At 39.0% G+C, this 25,079-nt stretch overlaps 1 protein-coding gene across 1 annotated transcript; it reads left to right on the top strand.

Annotated features, from left to right (window-relative positions):
• Positions 1–188: 188 nt before the first annotated feature.
• Positions 189–23,363, top strand: LOC140933230 (transient receptor potential cation channel subfamily V member 5-like). Its single transcript, XM_073382749.1, has 18 exons — positions 189–810; positions 2,520–2,693; positions 4,088–4,277; positions 6,181–6,334; positions 8,949–9,077; positions 10,164–10,256; positions 10,884–10,940; positions 11,837–11,919; positions 13,532–13,607; positions 15,197–15,340; positions 16,287–16,397; positions 17,070–17,221; positions 18,073–18,182; positions 18,410–18,522; positions 19,674–19,727; positions 20,356–20,472; positions 21,415–21,558; positions 22,716–23,363. The coding sequence occupies exons 1-18, from the start codon at positions 420–422 to the stop codon at positions 22,815–22,817; spliced, it is 2,394 nt and encodes a 797-aa protein (XP_073238850.1). The 5' UTR covers positions 189–419; the 3' UTR covers positions 22,818–23,363.
• Positions 23,364–25,079: the final 1,716 nt, after the last annotated feature.

Here is a 25,079-nt window from a genome sequence, read left to right as displayed (position 1 = left end):
AGTTGTTTTCTCCCCCCGCCCCCGCCACCCCGCCGGCCCTTCGGGCTTAGCCCGGCCCTGGGTTTAAGCCCTGGGTAACCTCGGGCAGAGATCTGGGTATGACACCTTGTTACCAGACTCTTTCGTTTGCTTTACGGTCGGGAAATCAAGCACTCTCTCAGAATCCTTTGGTGAATTGTCATGATATAATGGAACATGAAAACCGGAGCTATGTGTAAAATTCATATATTAGATGAGGAAAATCATTGATGAACGTTTTCTTTAAAGTCTGGGAACCTTATGGCGATAAAATCTTCTGCTGGCTCTCACTGTGACAAGTTGCTCCATGCTTGACAACAAGCAAAACATCGATATCTATTGTGGAGCATCCTGGAATTCTGAACTACAGTGCTTTACGTTGTTGTGGCTGACCTATTAATATGGGAAACAAAGCTTCAGCTCAAGAGGCTAAAGGAGCTGGGAAAGACGTTATTAAACAGACGCAGAAAAGTTCCAACGAACTATACGAATATGTCGATCTAAACGGAGGCGGAAAATTGGTGGAAGCTTTCAGAAGAGGTCAAGCAAGGAAAGATTTTACCGAGGTGGAGGAACTTATTGATGGATTTCGAGGCAAGTTCTTGTATAACGATGGCGTTGGAAAAGATATTGAAGTAAAAGAACTTGTACAGTGGAGAAACCAGAGCCGTGATGTGCAAGAACCGAAGGAAAAAAGTATCTTTAGTTCTTTCTTCACCACCTTCACAAATCGCGTCGAAGATACAATCGAAACTGTTGGTACAGATAATTATGCGTTGACCGAAAACACTGGTAAGAGGATTTTTATATGCTTTATTACTAAGCGAACTTTCCATATCACAACTGTCTCCTGCACCATCTGCTCCTTGGGCTGCTTGGGTTGCCAAATTTCCCGGGCAAGGGGGGGGGGGGGTTAGGAGGGGTGGGGGGGACTCCCTTACATGGATTTTTTGCCATAAATTTTTTATCAGTGGGGGAAGGGTGGGGACACTCTCTTACATTTATATGAGCCACAAGTTTTTTATTGGTATGGTTGCATTGTTTCAGTCTGAAAACAGGTATAGACTTTGCCTATTTTGGTCTGAAATTGGGTATGGTTTTCTAGGGAACTCTGGCTGTGTATGAGTGAATATGTTGAATTCCAGCTGAATGAAAAAGAAAGAGTAAAAAATGATGCAAAGTCGAAATGCATGTTATGGAATCTCTTTGTTGGTGTTCTCAGTGTTCCAGCCAGAGTGCGCCATTGCGTGAATCCCGCAAAAGATCGAGAGAAGGCCCCCACCAAAAGCATTCAAGGGCCATTATGGCCCTTTCCTTTTTTAATTGCCTGGGCTTAAAATTGTCTCTGTTACTTCAACTACAATAATTTTCCGATTAAACGGAATTTTTAATCTCAAGAACAACGACTCTGTACCTTTGTACACAACATGAAAATCAATCAGTTTACCTGATTTACTGTCCCGTGGTCTGGAGACCACTGAGCCCCGACTTGGCTTTTGTAATATCGCAGAAGCTCATGGGTATCCATCATGGCGTCTCGAAAAAGGATAAACCTGACAAAATGCATCTTCAAGGTCTATCAAAAGTTTTTTCTCAGTAAGTACCGAAAAAGTGGATGGAGGCGAAGCAGTTCAGAATAAGCGAATGGAAGCAGATCTTGACGGTGAAGTGGAAAATGAGATGAAAAAAATTACTGACTATTTTTATTGCATACATTCTGATTGTAGTACTGTTTGCTCTATTACCGAAGATTTCCTCTATTGTATATAAAAAGGGACGCTCCATGACAGCTTCAAATGAACTGGCATTTTCATTTCCTTAGCTTTCCAACTGTTTCTTCTCTTTTGCATATTAGAAAGATATTGGTACATTGGCCCTTTCTTGAAATATCTGGCCGCCAAAAATGGGTTGTAGGGGCCACTTTGGCCCTCAAGCAGAATTTTCTGGCTGGAACACTGTGTTCTAATCTAAGAAATGATGACATAGGTTCTTAGAGGCCAGGTCTGAAAACAGGTGTGGAAAGTTTTAAAGAATCAGGTTCTGGATAGATCTAAACACAAGCTGTGAATATTTTCTAGACCCGGTCACGTCACTATTGTGACCATGCCCGGAATAATTTTGTGGGCCTACCAGCCCCTCATTTCCTTGATATAGGCCACTTCAAATTTTTGAATTAGGCTTTCAAATTAGGGCTATTGGACAACAATTTTGTCATGCTCTGGGAAGAATGCCACTGGCACTCTCTGCTTTGTAGCAACTTAAGAGACCACAATGCTGTGGCTAAGAGTTCAAGAGTTTTTTTATCAAGTTTCTAGACAATTAAAGTAGGCCGAGTTTCATAGCTCTACAATGTACATGTAGGAGGTCCTTGCGGTTCCATTTTCCATTAATTTTGTTTGCTATAAAAGACACCTGGGCTAGTCATGTCATACATGTACTTTAGTAGCCAGAGGAAATTGTAGCAGTGCATATTCTGACTTTCCTACTATCAATGATTTTAGGCAATAAAACTCGTCAAGTCTACTGGGATATCAACCTGCGAGCGGCTGTTGGTGAAACCATCCTTCATCTGTGTTTTCTGAATGCCACTCGTGTGCATTATGATCTTTCCAAGATGATCATAAAAAGATTTCCCAATCTTGTCAATGATATTTATCTCAGTGATGAGTACTATGGTAAGTTTCATGAAAAAAATAAAAAAAAAATAAAATAAGATCATTATATTGATACTGCAAGGCTTAAGTATTACAAGGTGTTGGGTGTTACATGTACGTTATACCTTTTTACTTCAGGCCCAACTTCTCAGTTGTGCTTCAGGCTTGTACATTGTACATATAAATCAAAACTATACCCAAGTGCCGTTCTGTATTATTAATTTTTTGTTTGAATCTTTTGTGGTTCAATTTTATCATTGATCCAACTTTGTCTCTCCTATTGTGGCAAATATCACGATACTGCCCTAAACAGAAAAAAAATAACAATAATTTTGAGCCAATGATGAAATCAAAACCACTCATCTTGGTCACTTTTATTTTTTTTTATTCTTTATTGTATTGAGCTTTAACTGTCCTTCTCAAAAGTAATTTTTTGAAAGTGACAGTTAAACCTAGGTCATAGAAAACTGGGGGACAATTTGACAGAAAAATTAATAGATAGTCATGGAATTTGACAAGCTTGTAGATTAATTACAAGCCAACAACTGGGGTGGGGGATTTTACGGTATATCTAGAAATTGTATTTATATTTAAAAATGACACAAAGAGGGGCTGAAATCAATAAATTAGTTACTAAATGGTGAATATAAATTTTAGTATATACTAAAACAGTGGATAGTGTTTTTCGCGTGCTCTGATTGGCTACTCAATCAGTGAATATCCTGCACTATTCACTGATTCATCTCCAGTTCCTCCGAGCGAGCGAGCGTTGCCAAACTCGCGTAGGTTGCGAGCAAAATGCCTTTCCGTTTGCTGCCGTAACAAACTAAGAAATTTCACAACTAATCAAGCAAGCTATTTCCGAAACACATGAAGAAGGTGACAAAGTTCGGTTTGGAAGTTTTAACAGGTAAAGCTTTGTCTTTTTTACTTGAATTTATTGATAAATCCGGTGAAAAAGTTTTTTGTTTATAAATGCAAATTAAGCTTATAAGTCTTGCGTTACTTTATTTAGTTGACTTGTTCATAAATAAGCTTAAAACCAAATTTAATAATCTTTTTTACAGAATTATTTTAAATACAAAAAGAATTCACAACTCCTTTTGAAGAAACTTTCCCGCAAGAGCTAAACAAACGCCTTCAAAAGTTTTATTTGTTGCTAAGAAAAAGCGACAACCTCAGCCGTTCGGTCATCGCGCGCCAAAATTGTAATCGTTGGCAACAGTAAATGAGTTAAAAAATCATCATTTTTGTGCTCAATTATCTCACTGTTTTAGTATAATACTAAAACAATTATTCACCTCAGTGTCGATGGCTAGTATTGGATATTTACCTCGCCGCTTCGCGGCCTCGGTAAATATCCAATACTGGCCACCTCCACTTTGGTGAATAATTGTTATTTATATTGGTTTTAGGAGAGAGTGCTCTGCATATGGCAATTGTCAATGAGAATCAAGAAATGGTACATTATCTTTGTAAGCACGGAGCAAACATACATGAGCGAGCTTATGGAGCTTTCTTGATGCCAGAAGATCAGCGGAAGTCAAGAAGAGACAACTTTGCTCAGGAAGAAATTGTTCTTAGTGATGTGACTAATTATGAAAGGTTTGTATTCTAACGTGTACGTGTATATTCTAATGTGTGACTCTCCGGGACGGTAACCTCCCAGTCTGTGCCCTTATTGTTTTTGCTGTAGTGGAATTTTAGTTGCTTTACATGAATGCGTTAACTCCCAAGAACTCAAACCTTCAAAGGATATCCGAAAAAGGTTCAAGTTATCGGGAGCAGACGTGGAAGAAAGTACAGCTGTAGATGGGAGTAAGGGAAGAAAAACAGTTTTTACTGCACAGTAAACATAAAAAATCTCATTTAATTGTAGAAAATGTTAATAAGTGAAAATTAAAAGATACTTTTAGATCATAAATCAGAATGTAACATGCCAAAACATTGCCTAGATAGAGCAAGCATTTTACTGTTTTGAGAAGTAAAGCTGTTTCATGTTAGATTTGTAACAAACAACATCAGCCTCCACTAGCATCCTAACGCCTCCACTATGTGCCTGCAACACATCAATGGGAAATTCAAAATTCAATGTTTCAGACACCAGTACACTGTTTTTTCTCAACTTTTTGAAGGCTCAAAATATGGTTCAAGTTATTGAGAGTAAAGTTATCCACATTTTTTATAGACAGAAATGATCTGAGGGGGAACAAAAATTGCTTTCAGTTATCGGGAGGTTACAGCTATCAAGGGTTTAAGTTACTGAGTGTAAATGTATGATGTAACTCCAGGGGAAAGTGATTATGGTTCACATTACCTGTACAGCTGTAGGTTGAGGTTTGAGTTAGTGAGGGTTTGAGTTATCTGGAGTCAACCATTAAGTTTCATTAAAATGTACAGTATGTGGCCCTTGGTCCGTGCAAGTCCGCGATGCTATTGGTCCGCGACTTTTCCGAAAATGATAAAATATTTCATCGTGAAAAAAAATACGTTGAATAATGAAAGCTATCGTGATTTACTGCTTAGCATTCTTTCATATGACGAAGTTTTGGCTTTCTTGTGGGTGAAGACGTGAAGTTAAAGTTTGTTGACAGGTAGGTTAATTTGTCTTTCTTGAAGTTTGGATTTTTGGGGTACCGTAAATTACATGGTCATTTTTACTTAGCCTGCGAATAAATAAAATGCAACGGGAAGACGTGGCTTTTTGCAGAACAGGTTTTCTGATCAACTTATTTCTGCTGTTGGAAGCACATTGCTGTAGACTCTGAATTTTTTGTTTTATTGACTCTTGAAAAATATCACCAAATTTCGCTTAGCGGTCCTTGGTCCGCGATCTATGACCTTGGTGGAATAAAACTTCCCAAAATAAAAAGTGACAGTCTTTGTTTTCGAAGAATGTTTTGAAAATTGTCCCTACACATGTCTACCAGTTCTCTTTTTTTGAGACCTCGAATACATACAGAGTTTTTGGTAATTACTTTCAACCTCGCTGAAAACCGCTCGTCGACGCTCGTGTGGGATAGTCGAGGAGACTGTTGTCTGAAGTCTTTGAAAGAAAAGCAGATTATTTTATACTCACAACATCTTCCGAAAAAAACTTTACCTTAATTGCCTGAGACGCAGACCTAGGACCACATTCGCGGACCAAGGACCATCGAAAATGGTCGCCTTTTTTTTAATTCCAAGCAAAATATATATATATGTCTGGTACTTGAAACTTCAGGATTATTGAGAGGAACATAAAAGCTATCTTCAGGGAGTATTTCAGCTCATTACGTGAAGATTCGGGTAATATATTCAAGTTAATGACTTTTAGACACGGACCAAGGACCACAGTACTGTGCACCTGGAGCAAATAAAATTTCAACCATGTCATTTTACTGAACCATAACATCTATTGTGGGGAGTGAGCTGATATTTGTTTAGTCTTGGTGTTGTACATTTACCTCCAACTTCTACAGTCATTAAAAATAAACAAAAATCTTCTATGATTTTCTGCTTCTTTCAGCAACACATACTGGGGAGAGTATCCACTGTCATTTGCTGCTGGACTTGGCTTGGAGGATATGGTGCGATACCTGTTAGCGAAAGGGGCATGCCCCAATAAACAGGACACAAATGGCAACACTGTCTTACACATAATGGTTATACATGACAAGTTGGTAAGATTTAAGTTATTTATTTGGTATGATTGCATTGTCAGGAAATATCATGCTTTAATAGTAGGGACCTTTAGCAATGACGATGGCAATAATGGTGAAAACTTGACCCAAAATTAGGATTTGCGCTGTTTTAAATTTCATTGGTTCTATTCCAACTCTTCTAGTTTGTCATATACTGTAGGTTGGTGACTTATTCAGGAGTTACATTCTAAAGGACTTTATCCAGTGATGCCAACTCTCCCGCTTTTGGCGGGAGACTTACGCTTTTTTGCCTTGTCTCCCGCTCTCCCGCTTTTGAAATAAAAAAGGAAGTTTCACATCCTAGACAACTGTAACAACATCACAGTGATGTACACCTATTTGAATTAAGGTTGCCTCAGAGAAGAATGATGCATGATCCATGTTTCATAGCCCGCGGTGCATTATTGTAACATTAGTCTAGTAAATTCAGGGCTTCTGACAGGTCGCGGAAGAAATAGTCAAATTTCGTGGGATTTTTAGGGACAAATTCGCGGAAAAATCGGCCGATTTAGCAGTAATTTCATGGGGGTTTTTGGGGCAAACAATCAGTAAAAAACGGCCGATTTTGTGGTTATTTTCAAGGCAAATTTCGCTAGAAATCAACTGGTTTTGCGCTGAACAGACCAGCGTTTTTAACGTTTTTCTTACAGAGGTCATCATTTGCTCTTTCAATAACAATACGCTCCAGAAATGAACCAATGGCGAAGCCTTTAACATCTTGGCTAGTGCCCAGTTTTTTGCAACATATATATTGTACCCCTGTTAGTTTTGGGATGTTGTTTGCACGTTTCAGTGACGAAGTTCTAAGATAATTAATTTTTGCAAGTTTACGGCAAGTAAATAGCCCCAATAGCTGAAATAATTTTCAAATATGTTACACAGACATGTATTTGATAAGATTTCTACTGAATTTCGTGGTATTTTTCGTGTTTTTGTAAATTTTGCGGGATTTCGTGGATTTACCTGAATTTCGTGGCTCCACGACTGCGCAAAATATCAGAAGCCCTGTAAATTATGTGCCCGCAACGAGCCTAGAAACCTAGAAAGCAAACGTTGCTGACGCTTCTATGCTATGTCAGCGGAACGTTAAGACAATGTATTTCAAAACACTAAATCCTAGGCTTTTTAATTTAAGACAGTGATTTGAGGTTAGGTTTTTCTCTGTGGTAATATGCAAATGCTGCCAATTTTCAATAACTTTGCTTGGCTCGTACATGTGGGAATTTTGGATGGAGTTAAAAAAAAATCAAATTCAAGGCATTTGTTGAAGTACAATAAATGACTTAACATTACGCGTTTATCTATTTTCTGACGCAATTTTTTTAAAACTGAATAAAAAAGGAATAGGAATGAATAGCATTGATTTGCTTTATTGAAATAACCTGCATTCTGGCCCATGCAAAAATGTAGCTTAATCAGGGGGTAAAAGAAAAGAAAGAAAAAGAAGAGGCTTCTAATTTCTTAATGTGAGATTTCTAAAAAAATGCTTAAAAAAATGCTTAAGAATTGTTAGCAGCCATTTGACTTGAAAGCTCTCTTGAACAACTTTTTTAGCTTGTCACAATGGTCCCCATTGTTTCAATGAACATGAACAAGACTGTACTTCCCGCTAAAAAAGGGTTTACCATAGTGCACTGCAGGCTATGAAACATAGTTCAGGGGAGCAACCTTAATTGAAATTGGTGTATACAGTACGTAATAAATTATGCTTTTGTCATTATCTTGTGGTTCAATTTTATCTTTGGTTTCAATTATATTTTCCTTTGTGTTGGGGTACAGTAATGTTTGACAATGAGTTTGATACGATGGAAATTAAGATTAAACCAAGGATAAAATTGAACCATGACATATATAACGCTATTTTAAATTATTAATTTTAAAAAGTACTAAATTTCGTATTAAATGTTGTATTTCAAAGTTGCACATTTTCCCAATTCAGGCCATGTGATGTTCTCCAGGGAATTAATTTGGCTTTTATTTTTTTCTTAAATCATGCATACAGTTTGGTATTATTATGCACATGTACGCACACGTATAGGACAACATTTGATATAAGCAGTTCTTTGGGGTACCATCTCCTGGTCTGAAATGACAGGGAAACAAAACATACAAGCTAAAAAGTCTATTTGCTGGGAAAACGTTGACCTTTTGGTGGGGTCCAATCCTCTCCCAGGATCTTACATTAATTTTGTAGATCTCACAGACCTTCCACAGATTTGCATGGAGGACAAAATTTCTGAAAGATGTGAATGGTAGAAAATTAATTATTGTGAAATTTGAGAAGCAGTAATGGTAAATTTGGACATTTTCAAGCTGAGATCCTGGTTTAAAGAGTTGAGTAATCTGTGACTTGAAAATTAGAATGCGACTCAAAACTGTGAGATCAGATCAAAATTGTCGTAGATCTTAGATCCACGATTTTCTTGGTATCATAATTCCTCCACACGTAGTTTGAGAAAAAACTTGTTATTTTGTAGAGTGAGTAATATTACCGAGGTTTTGTTTTTTTAAAAAAAGTACCTGTACTGTAAGTAAAAAATAATTGTTGTAAAATTGTAACATTGGTGTTGTTTGCATGTACATGGATTACTAGGACATGTATGACCTTATTCTTGATATTGGCTGTCGCTGTCGATGTGAATGTTCAAAGCCACTCACAGACATTGTTAACAGAATGGGTTTCACACCTTTGACCCTTGCTGCCAAGCTGGCTAGAAAAGAGGTAAACTTGTTAAACTCTGATAAATCTAGTGCTGTTAGTCAGCTCAGCCATCAGCTTTTTGTCTACATACTGTACATTCATTCTGTAGGCTACATCGTATTGTAAAACTGTGTAGACAGTAGGATCATTATACATGGATACAGTACATGCAGTCTTAATTGGTTACCAAAATGAGGTGATATTAGGTTATGTTACAGGATAAAAATATTAATGATAACATATACCTTTTATTAGCCGAGTTTTCAGTCTGTGATTTTTGGCCCAAGCGCAAAGTGTGTGGGCCATAAATCATTGGAAAAAAATGAAGATCCGTAAATATTAATTTACGGTACGGACCAAAAAAATGAGGCTAATAAGATGTTTATCATAATGGCTTTCTGTCCTGTATGGCTTCCTGTCATTTGACAGGCATCAGAAAATGAAAGTTTTTTAATTGGGTCATGGAAACAATAGCAAGGCTTTCCATTAGAAGTAAAATTGCCATGTTGAAAGAGTTTATTCAGTCAATACTAAGAGCACTGTAAGTATTGTTATCTTATTTGTCAAAGGAATTGCTTGTTTTCTCTCAGGTAAAACTTTTTGAATCTTTGCCAGTCAATTTTCGTCTTTTTAGCTGTTTATTGCAATCAAATTTTCAAACACTGGTTAGAATCCTCTTCTTCAATAAAATTACGATTCAGTTTCTTCATAGCCTCTGTTAACAAGTAAACACAGGTTAAAAATGTTGAAGGATGAAGTAAACATCCAAGTCCTGAAGGTTGACAGACGTCTTATAACTTTCTTTAAACCTTTTGTTCTAGATAAAGAGATTTAGAGAGCTGCTAAATGAGCATTTGCTTTGGAGGTTTTGGTCTGTATAGCAATTTACGGACTGCAAATTGACCAATCACATTGTGAAAAACACATTTAGCCATATGATAAAAATAATTATTATTTATGTTATCATCATTAATGGTGGCGTGTGAAAGTCGTCGCATTTTATAACATACTATAATTTTTTGGTCTTCAAATTACAATCATTTGCTTTATACGCTAGTGAATAATAAAAGTGTATTGGTACATTTATTTCTACTTTGTTTGTTTCAGATGTTTCATCACATACTTACTCGTGAGAGAGAAGTTTTTTGGCAGTATGGTGAAGTCACTTGCGCTGCATTTTCTCTTAATAATCTTGATACAGTAAGCAAACTTAATCCTACTAGATTTGCCATTACCTTTTGACATTAATTTATAGTAATAAATAGCTGAATCATTTTTATAACCTTAATTGCAGTTTTCATGAATATTTTTGTTTTTATGGTTTTCTTTGTTTTTCATATGTATTAAGTGTCTTGTTTTACATCCTTTGACCAATCAGTTCTTTTGGAGAATTAAAAAAAAAACACAAAACAAACAAAGAAACGAATGAACATAAGTTAAGGATTTCCTCGACTAGAATGCAAGAGCACAGCATCCTTTAAGGTGTAAGATAAATGATTGTTTATTAATGTAGATTACAACAACTAGTCACACACAAATACATGTTGAGGGTCAAATTTGATTTTAGGTTAATTTTAATTTGACCCACAGTGGGTTGATTCTCAATCCTTTGTCTTCAAGGGCTAGGAGACAAAGGAGATTGAGAATTAAAACTAGGTTAAAGATTTTTAAACATGAACTTAAATTTGACCTGTAACATACATGCACAAACACATTTATTTTGTTCTATATGTAATGTCAGATTTTTGTAGAAAATTGATGTGCCCGCGCCGTTGAGCATGAATGAATGTTTTATTGTATTTTTAACATCTTTATTTCCATATTCAGGTTACCGGTGAAGGACACATCAATGAGAAATGTGCATTAAACATAATCACACATGAAGTGAGTTAAGAAATTAAATTTTTCTTCTCTACAGGCAGAGAGGACGTCTCTGCAAACTAAAAATTACACGTACAATGTATTATTATTCAGTGCTAATTATTTGTCCTTCTCATCGGCTCCAGGGCCCACCATGTAACCTGCAAATAACTGCATACAAAAAATGATCTGCTCATGTACAATCAATGTCATCTAACTGGGTTGGGCTGCAAATAATATTCTGCTCATGCATGAATGAAATGACTCTTTTCTCCTTTTTGCGGTCCCTCTTGTGTAAAAATGGCAGATCGCTTGCCGAGGATATTCCTTAAAAAACAATAATTACTGGGTGATCGAATGATTTAGCAATAATATTATTGAACATGTATGTGTACAGTCTAACCTCTTCTTACGGACACCTCTATAATACAGACACCTCTCTATTACGGACAGTTCGTTTGGTCCCAGAAATGCCAAAAATCATACATTTCCTACCTCTATAATATGGACACCTCTGTAAAGTGGACACTTGGTTCTGTCCCTTTGGTGTCCGTATTAAAGAGATTTGACTGTATGCCCCTAGGCTGAAAAAATTCCAAAATCCACTGTTTTGCATGTTGAGGAGGTAGCATGTCTCTGTATGTATTTTACTACTGTATCAGCTATTGTTGTTGTTACTGCCCTACAGTTTCAACCTTTCTTTATGATGCTTGTCGCCATATGTCTGTCTTATGTCGCTGTTTCAAGGCCATAAGTTGCCTGTTGGAATTTTTACCCTAACATGGCCTCATCAATGTCAAGCATTATGTTCTCAGTGGTTGGCTGTGCTTATATAATTACATAATGTATCTTTGATACTTGAAGCTAGCTGCGAATCTTGTTTCATGACTTTTGTCTTTGTTGTTGTTGTTGTTTTGAAGGAATCTGTGCCTCACTTGGACCTTTTTGATGGGATTCTGTACAATTTGCTCAAGGAGAAATGGAAGCATGCCTGCCGCTACAGGTTTGTTACAAAAGACAATGTAAATATGTACATAAGACAATGTAAAAGGGAAAGGGAACTGGAAATCATTCAACACTAGCCTTTCACTCGGTCAGTCTAGTCTGTCGCAGAAGCCCATTACAAGGATTGAGCTCAGTATTAATTCCATGTGCACTTGTGTCACAACATTTTTTTTTACTGACCAGTGTTTGGTTCGAATTTGGAATATCTTTTAAGTCCCACAAACCAGTCTGCAAAAACTACAGACCATAAAATGGTATTTTTGAGCATTTAATGGCCTTAAGTTTTCCTTTTGACATCTTATACTTTAAATTGCATTTTATAGGGAATGTAACATTTACTTTCCAATTGCGCACGAAAGGGTGCTCGAAATTATATCTAAAAATAAACTGGTCCGTGAAAATGCTGTGAAAATAACCCTTGAATCACTAACAATTGTTTAGGAAAGGTCTTCGTGTCTTCTAAATGGCATGGCAGATGCCACTGGTTGTGCTAACTTCCTTGTGTCAGAGGGGGCGGAGCATCTTGAAACGTGGGGGGGCTCATCTCTCACTTAGCCATGTGCATACATACCCCGCCCAAACCTCTTTGCAATCTTCACAGTGTCTAGTGTGTCAGTAATCAATTTGTGACAATGCATCAGTAGGCAGTTGTTCAGGCGGCCCTGCTTCGTGGTGCTTCTTAGGTAGTTCTTGAGTCGTCTGAGGGTAGAAAATGTGCACTCTGATGCCACCAATGCCACAGGTTATGTCACTTGCTATATTTTCGGCGCCGAAACGTGTGCCCCCCATTTTTGTTTATGCGGACCACGGCCCCTCCTGCCTCTTGCTGCGCTGCCTATGAGTGGGGATGAGGGTGCAAGATTGCTGTGTAGGTTGAGGGGAGGTACTAACTATTGAATTAAAAGCAGTGTTAAGCTAAGATGCATCTAAAATACATCTATTATTACTGTTATAATATACACATTGACAATAACAATAGGTTGTTGTGAAAACCTAATACCAACGAGATTTCAATAAAACAGCAGGATTCCTTCGTAAATTTTGGGCCAGGTCTTGGGTTCAGGTACTATTATCATTTTGTCAGTCAATCAGACAGTCAGTTATTCAGACATGCATTTATTGACACAGTCAGCTGGTCATTTGGTTAGTTGGTCAGACAGTAAATCAGACCTTTGTGAAGACAGTCTATCAGATGGCCAGTCAGTCAGACTGTCAATCAGACAGTCAGTCAGTCAGTCATTAATCAGCCAGACAGTGAGAAAGTTAGCTAATGAATGAGGTAGTCATTTAGATTGTCAGACATTCAATTAGCCAGTCAGACAGTCAGACAGTCAGACAGTCAGTTCATCTTTTGTGAGAGGTGAGCCAGAGTCACTCTGTTTGTCCCTTTAGTTCATTAGTTTATGGTATTTACAATGACAAACCACCACATTTTGAAATACAGGTAGTCATTATTGCTCTAAGGTTTCCATAGAGCATAAACTCTTTTCTTTTCGTTGAATTGTGCAGCTCGATATAGTCTTCATATTGTATGTCTTTACTTTGGTATAAACTATCGCAATTACTTGCGAGTTTGGAGTCTCCCCAATTATTCTTTTTCTCATTTCCAGGTTTTATCAGCTTCTTGCCCTGTATGTTGTCTTTCTCATCGTCTTCAGTATCGCAATGCTTCTCCGCCCGATTGAAGTAAGTCTGCAGCATCCTGCTTCATTAGTACAGTCAAACCCAAGCAATACGGTCACTGAGGGGGCCATAGATAGTGTGCGTATTAACGGGGTGCCCGAATTTAGCGGGTTGAAATTAGTGAAAATGTATGGGTTTTCTTCCCCATAGACAAGGCAAACTGTCCGTAATACAGTCAACTCACTTTATCGCGGACACTGTAGGGACTTCGAATTAGCGTCCTCTTTAGTGAGAGTTCATAATAGTGGGAGTTTATATCAGTCAAACCTCTGTAATTTGTTTTCCGAGGGGATTTAACTACTGTCCGTATTACAGGGTTTGCACATGTCATGGAAAACATGGCCGAAAGTCATTGAATTTAAGACTTTCATTTTCAAGGCCTGGAAAGTCATGGCATTTCATTGTCGGTCCTTGAAAGTCATGGAAGTTTAAAGTTTTCACCTTTGTGTGGTAGATTAGATACTGCAGATGACAAAGCAAGGATAACGTAGGATAAAAAGGAGTAATTAAACAGCGTGAACGGCACGCATTTTGGTGGATACCAGAGTTTGTTTCTGTTGAACTGTTTAAGGGCCAAAAATATGCTAAAACAGGTAAAGTTTTCAAAATTTTAGAAAATTACAGCTAAACCTGAGGTCATGGAAAAGTAAAAAAGGTCATGGAAAAAGTCGTAATAGGTCATGGAATTTGAAGAGTTCAAAAAAGTACGAACACTGTATTATCGGGGTGTCCGTTATAGCGAGGTGTCCGCAAGGCGAGAGTTGACTGTAATGAGGTGTCCGTATTAAGTGGGTGTCCGTAAAGCGGGGTTTGACTGTAATTCATTTTTTACCCAATGTGTTTTCGAAAGACGTAGGCCTTGTTTACACGGCACTGTACGAATTTTTAACCGGTTGAAAATTCATGTGTTTAGGTGTTCCGTTCAGACTTAGCCACTATAACCGGCAGGGTTTATTCTAGAGCGCGTGGCCTTGCGGGATTTCTGCAATTTGGAAAAAAATGCCGCATAAAATTTACGTTGCCGCGTCGAATGGGGCGCAAAAAAAGTAGACCCAAGGATAAGTACTATTTTTTTTTTGAAATAAAGTATTCGAAAACATCACTGACAACAACACTGATTTGACGGCCGCTCTATAAACTTACTTTGGACTTTTATAGCATCTTTCTGTCTCAATTGCTTTTCTCTTTTTCGTTTGAGTCATTATTTCACCAGACAAACATCCGGTATTCTTCAGTAATTCGAGCCCAGGCTATTTCAGTTGCCCAGAATGTTCCAAAATGGCGACAAAGCGTCCGGCGAGTCCGACCCAGGTAGGATACCTTTTGGGGGACCCCTTTCTCGGACCCCCTTTCTTGAAAAAGGGCCCCCTGAAATTACAGAAGGGGGCCCATTTGACGCTCATTGGCCAATTTCTAGAATAAACCCTGTAACCGTGGGGAAATTTAGACGCCTAGCCGTTCAAAGTTCCGTGAACAGAGCGAAAATATTTCACGTTCCCTTGCCAACGAAGTGTTCGGTCAATTTTTTTTTGTCCGTAACCTTAACAGATGAGAGTGCATATTTATAAGATTTTTTAATTCAATTTGGACAGGAAGGGGGCTGCGTTGATAAGCTCAGTGATACAATGAATAACTCTACCGGAAGTTTGATGGGGATCAATGCTACATCTACAGCTCCTATTAAATGCGATGACTGTTTCCTTCTTACAACAGTTGAAACAAGCACCACTCAACAGGTCAGAACACACGGACAATCTTGATTTTACCGTTGTCAATAATCAGAGTGTGCTGATCTTTTACCTTTATTAGTCAGCTTGTGTATGATCCTTATTCACCGTGCAAGATACACTAATGATTATGAAATGATAATAATAATAATAATGATCATAATAAAGATAATAATAAATGGTAATGATAATGATAAGTATTACGTTGAGGCTTCTCCAACTGGAAAAATCTTTGATCCTCTGAAATAGACCAATCGCAAATGAGGACAGTTTCCGGAGAGGTCAGGAAAGTTCAAATGGATTTAAACTTCTTAAATAATGCATTGTTGAAATACTTATTGTTGTGAAAACGGCCGGCAATTCGCGGCACCATCATTGGTTTCCCCGCGAAATGACGTCTTTCCATGCTGATGATGTGTCACTACCCAGATCTGGGTGTTGCCTTTGATTGATTGAGAATATACCTCAACCAATCAGAAGCACTACCCAGATCTGGGTTGTGACGCGTCATCAATATGGAATTTCTGCACTCGACGTCATTTCTCGTGGAAACCAGTGGTGGTGTCGCGATTTGTCGGCTGTGATCCGCTCTAAAAAAACTAAAGGATATTTGTTTGCAAAAAACGTTGTGATTGAACAAAGTTGATTTTATAGGATCAGTAAATTCACGCGCACAACTCAATAACAATATTAATCGCTCTGTAGCAGGTAGAAGGCTATACTGTCAAGGAGCTATTGCAAAGTCGACTTTGACATATCAACTCGTTGACGTAAAGTCATTACTGTCTTGTTTCTGTAACACCCAGTAACCCCCCGTAACCCTTTGTAACCCCTGTAACCTCTTGTAACCCATGTAAACCCTTATGAGCCCATGTAACCCCTTGTAAACCCCTTTAAACCCATATGGAGAGAGCGGTGTAAACGAAACTTAAGGTACTGTCTCTTTTTTCTACAGGCTCGAGCTGCTTTTGAGATCCTCACTTTGCTGTTTGCATTTTTCTACATTCTTATTCTGATCCGGGAGATCATCTTTCAAGAAGGAATCAAAAGCGTATTCTGGGGATTGGTAAGGTTCCCTTATTAGTAAAATTCCACCTGGCGGGGGTGGGATGGGAGTTGGGGTGCGATTGGGGTGTAGGCCAATGGCTAGTCATATAATACTCCTTGTTCCTCGCTGCTGGGGACGTTTCGCGGGAGAGACGTCTCGCTTCAACGACAGAAATGCTATACTGATGACGTAAATCAGTGTTTGCATAATTAATCTGATGTTGTTCCTAATTTTTCGAGATTATGTATTTACTCGTGATGTTTTGAGTTCTTCTGCGAACGAGTGGTATAAAATTAAACCTTAAGTGATTCCTTTGAAGAAGACTATAGTCCACTTATAATGACTGTTTTGCCGTAGGTAGATTCATCGCGTTTAGATTTAACCTTTGTGGTCCTTTGTCTGTCATTCGTAAACAATAGTTAAATAAAATTATTACTTCTTCGACGAATAAGAGTTCTTGACCAGATTCTGGACCGATTTTACGCCCTCATTATGGCATTTCTGTCTCCCTTATATACCGGGGTTTCATCGTAGAATTACGAGGGCTCCTATTTCCATTGAAGAGCTTGGTAACATGGGAAACAACACGAACCTTTTTCAGCAATATCTTGTTGGTGCTCAAGCGTTTTCAGTTTTTTTATTCTGCTGATTGTCTTGATGCAACCGTGGTTGTTGTATTTTTTCTGTTAGGTCCGCACACCTCTTCGGCTCCTGTTCACACTGTCTTGTGTGCTTCTGCTGTCTTGTTTAATCACCCGCTTCACGTGTAAACCTCACACCGAAGATCATTTAGCAATCGCTGCTCTGGTGATGGCCTGGCCATACTCTCTCATGTTTTGCAGGTATGTAGCAACCCAAATGTTTTTCTTCCTTGCACTCTTAGGGAGGAGTCAACTTGGGATTTTGTCAAGGCGGGCTTAAATAGCGCTGCCCGCTTGCTAAAGCGTCCGTTCAACTGTATTCGAAATACTCTACTATGAGTATTTAATAATAAAGGATAATGATAATGACTATCATTAGCCATAATCGGATCGCAGGTGTTTTTGGAAGAGAATGTCCACTTTAAATTGTATTTTGTAAGCTTACCAATTCGCGACTTTAGAAACGAGAGGAGAACTGGACCCGAAACGCGTCTTGCAATTGTTTCTGGCATCGTTACAGGGGCTCGCATGTGTATTATACGTTTCTGATTGGATAAAATCCCACGCATAATTCATCATAACCAGCTACTCTCGACCAAATTTGGAAGAATTTTGCGATATGTGAACTGATGACGTCAATCGTGCAGCAAAATGGCCAGATTATTGAACGGTTAACCGAGAAGACCTCGGGACGAGGTTGAGTTGTTTTGATAGTGAATACAGAATGGCGGAACATTAAACTCGTTTCACGACGAAGAAAGAACAACAAGAACAGCAAAAAGGCAACTTGACGGACGACATCTGCTATTTGGAGAATATTTGCAGCACTGAACAACCCTTTATCTCCTAAACTTGCCGATAAACATGCACTATCGACGAATAAACATCGATGGAGGTAAGAATGTTTTAGTTTGTTTTGAGACTAGGAAATATTTTGAATGAATAATAAAACAATTATTGAATTCGGCATTCGTGTCATCTGAGAATCATGCAGATGATACTCAGCCTCATTCAGTAATTGCTGATTATGTTCCTGCGTGTTTGTGTTTCAGGGGCTTTGCTCTGGTTGGACCGTTTGTGGTCATGATTTATCAGATGCTTAAAAAAGATTTCCTGATTTTCTTTGTCATTTACTTGATTTTTGTCATCGGATTTTCACAAGGTTAGTGGACTGTTTGTCGAATTCATCTTGCTTTTTCTCTTATAGACAAACTCAGTGACAGGACTGATAGTTGTTTTTTGGATGTGCTGAAAATAACAACACTGATTAATTGGACACTGTCCATCGTCCTCTTCTTTCTGCCGCTCTTGTTGCGTAAATTCACTACGTACCGGTGGTATTGATTGTGTAATTTCACATGTGTTTCTATTTTTATGACACATTTTCAGCAATGTTCCTTGTCATGAGGGGTTATGAAGATAGCACGATACAAGAAAATCTTTTTACGCGCTGGTTTGCTGCGGGGCTAGGAGTAATCATTCTCTCGTTAGGGGAATTTGAGGTATATTTCCACTTTTTTAGTATCGCTATTGCGGCCATCAGTTTGTCTTAGGCTGTATGCACACCGTACCGGATAGCACGCCGGCACGAAAACCATAACGAATCAAGGGCGCATGTTCACACATAAGAACGGTGATTTTGGCGCGATTTCCGTAACGGAGCGAAGCTGCGCTGCGCCGATCTCTAAAGTGGAGTGACGTCACATATTGGATAGGTGTTCACACTATACCGGATAGGTTTTCATGTCGGCGCAAAAAGTGATCCGGTATAGTGGGGACGGATCAGTTTAGATTTCTAGGAAACTACCCACCTACCCCTCCCCTAAGCCATCATTTTGCCCCAAGTGAGAAGTAAGTGTTAATGTTAGGTGAGGGGTAGGTGAGTAGTTTCCCAGAAACCTAAATTAATCCTGGACATGTCCTGGACACTACCTTAGTCTAGCCTGCATGACAAGTACCGGGGAAGACGTTGGGTTGGGGGTGGGTGGATTTGGGAGGGGATTGTTATTCAGATTCCGTGAGAACGGTTGGTTGAGAGTTCAATGCTATGATTGTATGAAACTTAGACTGCGTGCAAACGGACGCAACAACTCCCAACATTATTGGCGCAACAATGTTGGGAGTTGTTGCTTGCATGTTGGCAGTGGTGTGCAAACGGACGCAACAACTCCCAACATTGTTGGCGCAACAATGTTGGGAGTTGTTGCGTACATGTTGGCAGTGGTGTGCAAACGGATGCAACAACTCTCAACAATGTTGAGACCTGCAGAGCATCGTGGGAAGGATACAACCCATAAGTCTTTGTAAACCATGCGTAATGAGCGTGCGTGGCCCCAACAATGTTGGAAGGGCTGTGCAAACGGATGCAACATTGTTGCGTTACGCTTCGGCAATCACGGAACAAAAGAAATGTTGGGAGTTGTTGGCTGAAAAGTTTGACCAGTTTCAAACTTTGTGCAACAACACGCAACAACATCCAACAACATGCAACAGGGTGTGCAAACGGACGCAATATGTAACATCCAACAATGTTGGGAGTTGTTGGTCAACAATGTTGCGTCCGTTTGCACGGGGCTTTAGGCTAAACAAGAGCAAAACAATTTGAAGTGTCAGCAACGCTGTGTGACTCTCAACTTTTTTTTTCTACTTTCAGTTGTTGTATGAACAGGTGGCGAATTCTAGATCACCATTCAGGGTTTTGGGTTTGGTAAGAAAATTCAACTTTACTGTATTTCTGTGTGATTCGTCAAACACCTCTATCGCTTATGGTTACTCCAATTGTCCGCTGAATACAAACAATAAACCTTAAACATAAAGTAAAGCCCTCTACCCATCGCTAAATGATAAAATTCCTAACATGTAAAAACTTGTTTTCGCAACTACAACATTTTCGTTGCAACTCGTAGTAGAATGACGATGGCTATCACATTTTCTCGCCAAAATAGAGTTGGTTCGTGAGTGCGCATTACTTAGTATTGAGAAAAACTCGTTCTCTTTGTCTTCTTCGTCTGACAATCTAAAGCTCTCTATTCTTCCCACAACTCGTATTATATTGAAGACGGCTATCATCGCATTTTCCCGCCAAAATAACGCTGGTTCACGCACGTGCAATACTTAGTATTGAGAAAATCTCGTACTCGTAGTTGTCCTAAGCTAAAGGTCTCTACCGCCGGTATAGACTGTCACTAACCTAGGCTACCTGAACTTTAGTTCGGTCTTAGAGAGTTCAGAGAGAAGCACAGGCGCATATCGTGAACGACTTTAATAGTCTAGAGTCTCTCACCTTTATCTTTCACCCCTAAGAGTTTTTATTGTTATTTTTCGTTTTGTCATAGATCATGTTTTTCCTGTTTATTATCCTTGGTGCACTGTTGATCGTTAACATGTTAATCGCTATGATGGGTAACACATATCTCATGGTCGCAGAAACGAAGAAGGAGTGGACTCGACAGGTAGGGAAAATTTTCCTTTTGTTCAACGCATAAAGTCATTAAATGCAGGCTGTACTGGTGTATCGTGAACTTATAACTGAACGAGGTAACCCTACATTGGACAAGACTCCCATCAATGGAGAGTATATGTTGTCTCTTATTGCTGCAGAATTGAAACGTAACTTTGACGCTAACCTTTCTATTGACAGGGTTCGTACAGAGTCTTGAATTTTTGAAAAAGTCATGAAGTTTGCCCAGCAATTTTCCAGACCTGGAAAAAGTCTCGAAAATAGAGATAAAGTCTGGAACATGGTAAAAAGTCTGGAAAAAAATGGTTACAACAAGCTACAACAAGTGCTTTAGAAATGAAATTTTTTCGTTTTGTTCAAATGTTATTCATTCAAATTTACCCGTATGTTTGCAGTGTGCAATGAAAAATGCTTTGTTCCTGCATTTTTAAGATCTCTGTTCATCACCTACCTTGCGTCTGGAAAAAAAATTATTGTTTTGGAAAAAAGTCCGGAAAAAGACTTGAATTTTGTCTCCAAAAATCTGTATGAACCCTGTATTGACTTCCGTCCCACTGACATTCGAGTCACTGAAGAATTCACAAATCTGACATACTACTGCCAGTAAACCAGTGGTTGATGAGTATCCCACAAGGAATGGGGAGGGGGAAGGGAGGTGTATTTAAACTTCTCAGCACTTCAAACCAGACGTACCGAGTGACGATCCGTCCGTGTGTTCCCCCTCTGGTTCGTCTTAACTTTATTGCAGGCCTTCTTTCTGCACTTACTTTTGTCTTCTTGCTGACATTTGAGTTTGGTTGTTCAAAGGGAGAATTAAGATAGAATCGTCACTCTTAATGACATTACGTACAGCTTAAAAAGTAACTCGGCACGGAAAGTTAGACTTCGTATTAGACTATTGTGATACGTGTAAAATTTTGTTTTTTCTCCCTAGTGGGCGCGACTTGTGCTGGCAACAGAGCGCATGCTCACACCTAAACAGAGACTTGCTTCGCAGAAAAAGTATTCACAAAGCCTGGGTACAAGTGGCGAGAGGGCGCTGATCATGAGACTGCGGAATCATGAAAATCGCCAGCAGGTGGGTAGTGGGGAGGGGAATTTGTTTTCACTGTAGAAATAAAATGCACTGCAAGGTAGTTCTATTTGTGTAAATCATGGGAGGACCAAAGCCCTCATTTTTAATGGTCATTAGTGACCTTAAGAGACACCTTCTGCCTGCGAGTACGGGTAGGCGAACATGTTTGCCACGTAGTTATAAAAATGGTAACTATGATTTCTTATTCACTGTTCTACCCGGTAGCCTACCCGTGTCTCCGGGGTAAGAGGCAATCCACCTGTACGGGTAATTTACACGTACCCGCACACGAAAACGTTGTGTCTTAGGATTGATTTTCACTGCAATTTTTAAGTGTGACGTGCGTAAAATTTACGTTCGCAAATAAAATAGAGGCAGTAACGAAAGGTCGCACGTAAGCGTAAAAGTAGAAACTCGCTCAACTTCACGTTTAATCTCAACACTCTATATCTTGCCTCTACTGAAATTTACGTGCGTTAACGTGCGTAGCCAAAAATGCGTCAGTGGAAATCAACCTCTAAGGTCTCTATAACAAACTACCGTGTACGGCTACCAGTGTTTGCGGCTAGATCATGCAAGACAAAATTGACCTTCAGAGGTTATCAATTTTCTCACATTGTAAAAAAACAACCACTGGCCATTATAGCGTAGGAATGTCATTCACGGGATCAAACAGCACAACTCTTTTAATGGTGACTGAAGATTACACCCTAGCAACCGTTGGATTAAAGCTGTAAACAATTTATTTATCACAGTTCTTTTTTTTATTTTTTTTTGAAAAACTGAGCTGGGGACACGCGCCACCATACTTTGGTAATGAGATTTCTGGGGTCGTTTGAGGGACCATTTAGAGTTATGATATAGGCCTTTTCCAAAAATAGCATAATACTTTTCGTTGTCCCTCCAAAATTGTGCATTGAAAACAATGCTTATGCAAAATTTTGGAGGGTCAACAAAGAGTATCATGGTATTTTTGAAAAAGGCCTATTGGGTTTTGAGTTATGATAGTGGACACTGAAAACCCGCATTGGCTAATATGAAACTAACGATGGTTACTCAAACTATCCCAGAAGACCATGTGCTAAAATCTGTTACCTTGTGTATCTGAATTTTCTGATTCCCGAAACACTATAATAATTGTTGTTTTGTGTTGTTTTTAGAGTCAAGTGTCCCACGATCCAAAGCAGCAAGCAAAAGCCAACAGGAAAGTTTCCGCCGTGCCTTTACCGAAGATGGATTATAATTGGCTAGACACTGAATAATTGTTGGCTGTTCACAGTCTCCTGTTTTTCCGTTAGATCGCCGAGATCGAACACCTACTCTTACGGGCGGCCATCTTACTCGCTTAATATTGTCTCGGAAGTTGTGTTGGCTTCAATTCTAACCTGGGGATGAATATCAAGTCGACCAAGGGTGGCGAGGGACGATTTGGAAGAAGGCTAGAAAATATTTTTCTCGCTCCCCTGCCCCGCCATAAACGCTATTAACCAAAGGGCCCGCCCCTCGGCACATTTGACACCAAAATGTCTGCCCGTAACAGTGTGCGCTCCATCTCGACTATCTTACCGAAAGATAGGAAACTATGAAGAGTCTTTTCAATTTCTTATTACTTGGGTCAGTTTTTTGGAGGATGTTCAGCCAAATCCAGGTTTAGTTTCAATGACAACTTATTTGCCGTGTTTGTATTTAAACCTGGAATTAGAGCTTGCGTGCCTTCGAATAACTCGGTCCTGGCGCCCGTTTCTCGAAAGTGCCGATAACATTTCGGACCCGAAAAGCTGTTTTATGTTTGCTGCGTTTGCATTCATGATTTAATAATTTTGATAATGATACAATGAAATTATCAGTTTACGAATGAAAACTGACCGGTTAGTGGGCTAGGAACTGTGCTGCTATTCAACAGGTTTTGATTTTAAAATTTGCCTTCAGGCCCGAAAAGTTACCGGGCCTTTCAAGAAACGTGCGCCTTATTATATTTAATCCCTCAAGCCCCGATATCTACACACGAATTCTCTAAACTGATCTCTATATATTTTCTTAAAGAATTAATTGAGAGAATTTGTTGAAAGATCCAAGCATTTTGCCTTGGTGATCATTTATTAATTCTCCAAACCTCTCTCTTATTATTATGTATTTATATTATAAGGAGGAAGTTGTTGTTGGTCACTCTTAAGACTTAAGGTTAAAGGGAAAAATGTCTTGCATGCACGTGGGTTCAGGTGTGAATTATCCGCCTAAAAAGAAACATTTACCAAAACAAAGCCGAAAAGTTGCAATATAGTCAACTCTCTTTATAGCGGACACTCGAGTTAGTGTCCTCATTAGTGAGAGTCCGTAATAGCGAGAGCTTTTTTCAGTCTAACGTCTGTAATTTGTTTTTGCCGGGGATTTAGGTTCTGTCCGTATAAGCGGGGTGTCCGCAATACGAGAGTTGACTTTAATAGTCGGAATAGAGCCTTTGAAACAGGGCTCCGTTTGTTTCTATGACTCTTACTAGATATTTTAAATTTTAGATGTTCCCCACTGTGCAAAAGTCGGGGCTGCGCGCTCAAAGCTATTGGGTAAAGACGGCATATTTCACGGGAAAAAAAATCTAAGGTGTAGGGATATATCAGTTAGTCATGATAGCTTATTATCTTTTTGTATCGTTCACCTACTGTGACTGAATAATCGGTATGCATTTTTATTACGTTGCGGAGGGGTGTCACTATTTATACAGGATGTTATCGTCACGACACGAGAAGTATTTCGAACTTATTTTTTGATTTCTTGCTCGTGTAACCAAGTTGCATAAGCCGCACATTATATTTGAACAAGAGCCGCCGAATACTCTATTGACTTTCCTCCTTTAGTTATTAGTTGGCAGCCTCAATTTGTGGTGTCACACAGACTGCCAGCAATCTCTCAAGTGCTTAAAGGAACTTTTAACTCCTAGGAAAACCGATTTTCTGTTTTGTTGGACGATTGACACGGGAAGTCTTTTAGCAGAGTAATAGAGTTTCTTTGTGAGGAGAAATGCAGGATCTTTTTTCCGCGATAATCGAGAGACATAAGACGTTAGGTCGACAGTTATTTATATATTTATGTATTGGAATGGTATTTATAGCCTAGAGGGCCCTATATTTATATTTATTTGTATTCAGGGTTCGTACACGCTCGCTACAGGTTAGTGTCACACTCACAAGTTCAAAATAAAAGTTCTTTTCAGAAAGAGCTCGTTCAGTGCTTTTCCCATTTGTGTACGTCTACAATATTGGCCGTTTTTATAGTAGAGGACGTATCCGTCTGGACGGATAATGCGTCTATGGCCGTTGTTATACTACAGTCGCATTATCCGTCTGGACGAACTTGGGCAAACATTTTGTAGTTCGTATGGTTATGCGTCTCAAGTATAAAGACAGGCACAAGACACATTATGCCTCTGGACGTACTATCATACGTCTTGAACGACGCACTACGAAAGGTAGTTCGTTTGGACGCATAATGCGTCTTTTGCCCGGTCTTTATACTTGAAGACGCATAAC

Source organism: Porites lutea, chromosome 4, assembly GCF_958299795.1.
Source record: "Porites lutea chromosome 4, jaPorLute2.1, whole genome shotgun sequence".
NCBI lineage: Eukaryota > Metazoa > Cnidaria > Anthozoa > Scleractinia > Poritidae > Porites > Porites lutea.
The sequence above is the reverse complement of the archived record's forward strand: the minus strand, read 5'-3'. Positions and strand labels throughout refer to the sequence as shown.

Excerpts from the sequence above, each read along its gene's own strand:
- LOC140933230 (XM_073382749.1), top strand. The coding sequence starts at position 420 with ATGGGAAACAAAGCTTCAGCTCAAGAGGCTAAAGGAGCTGGGAAAGAC. Across the intron at positions 11,920-13,531 it reads AAGCATGCCTGCCGCTACAG|GTTTTATCAGCTTCTTGCCC; the intron begins GTTTGTTACAAA and ends TCTCATTTCCAG. Across the intron at positions 21,559-22,715 it reads ATCATGAAAATCGCCAGCAG|AGTCAAGTGTCCCACGATCC; the intron begins GTGGGTAGTGGG and ends TGTTGTTTTTAG.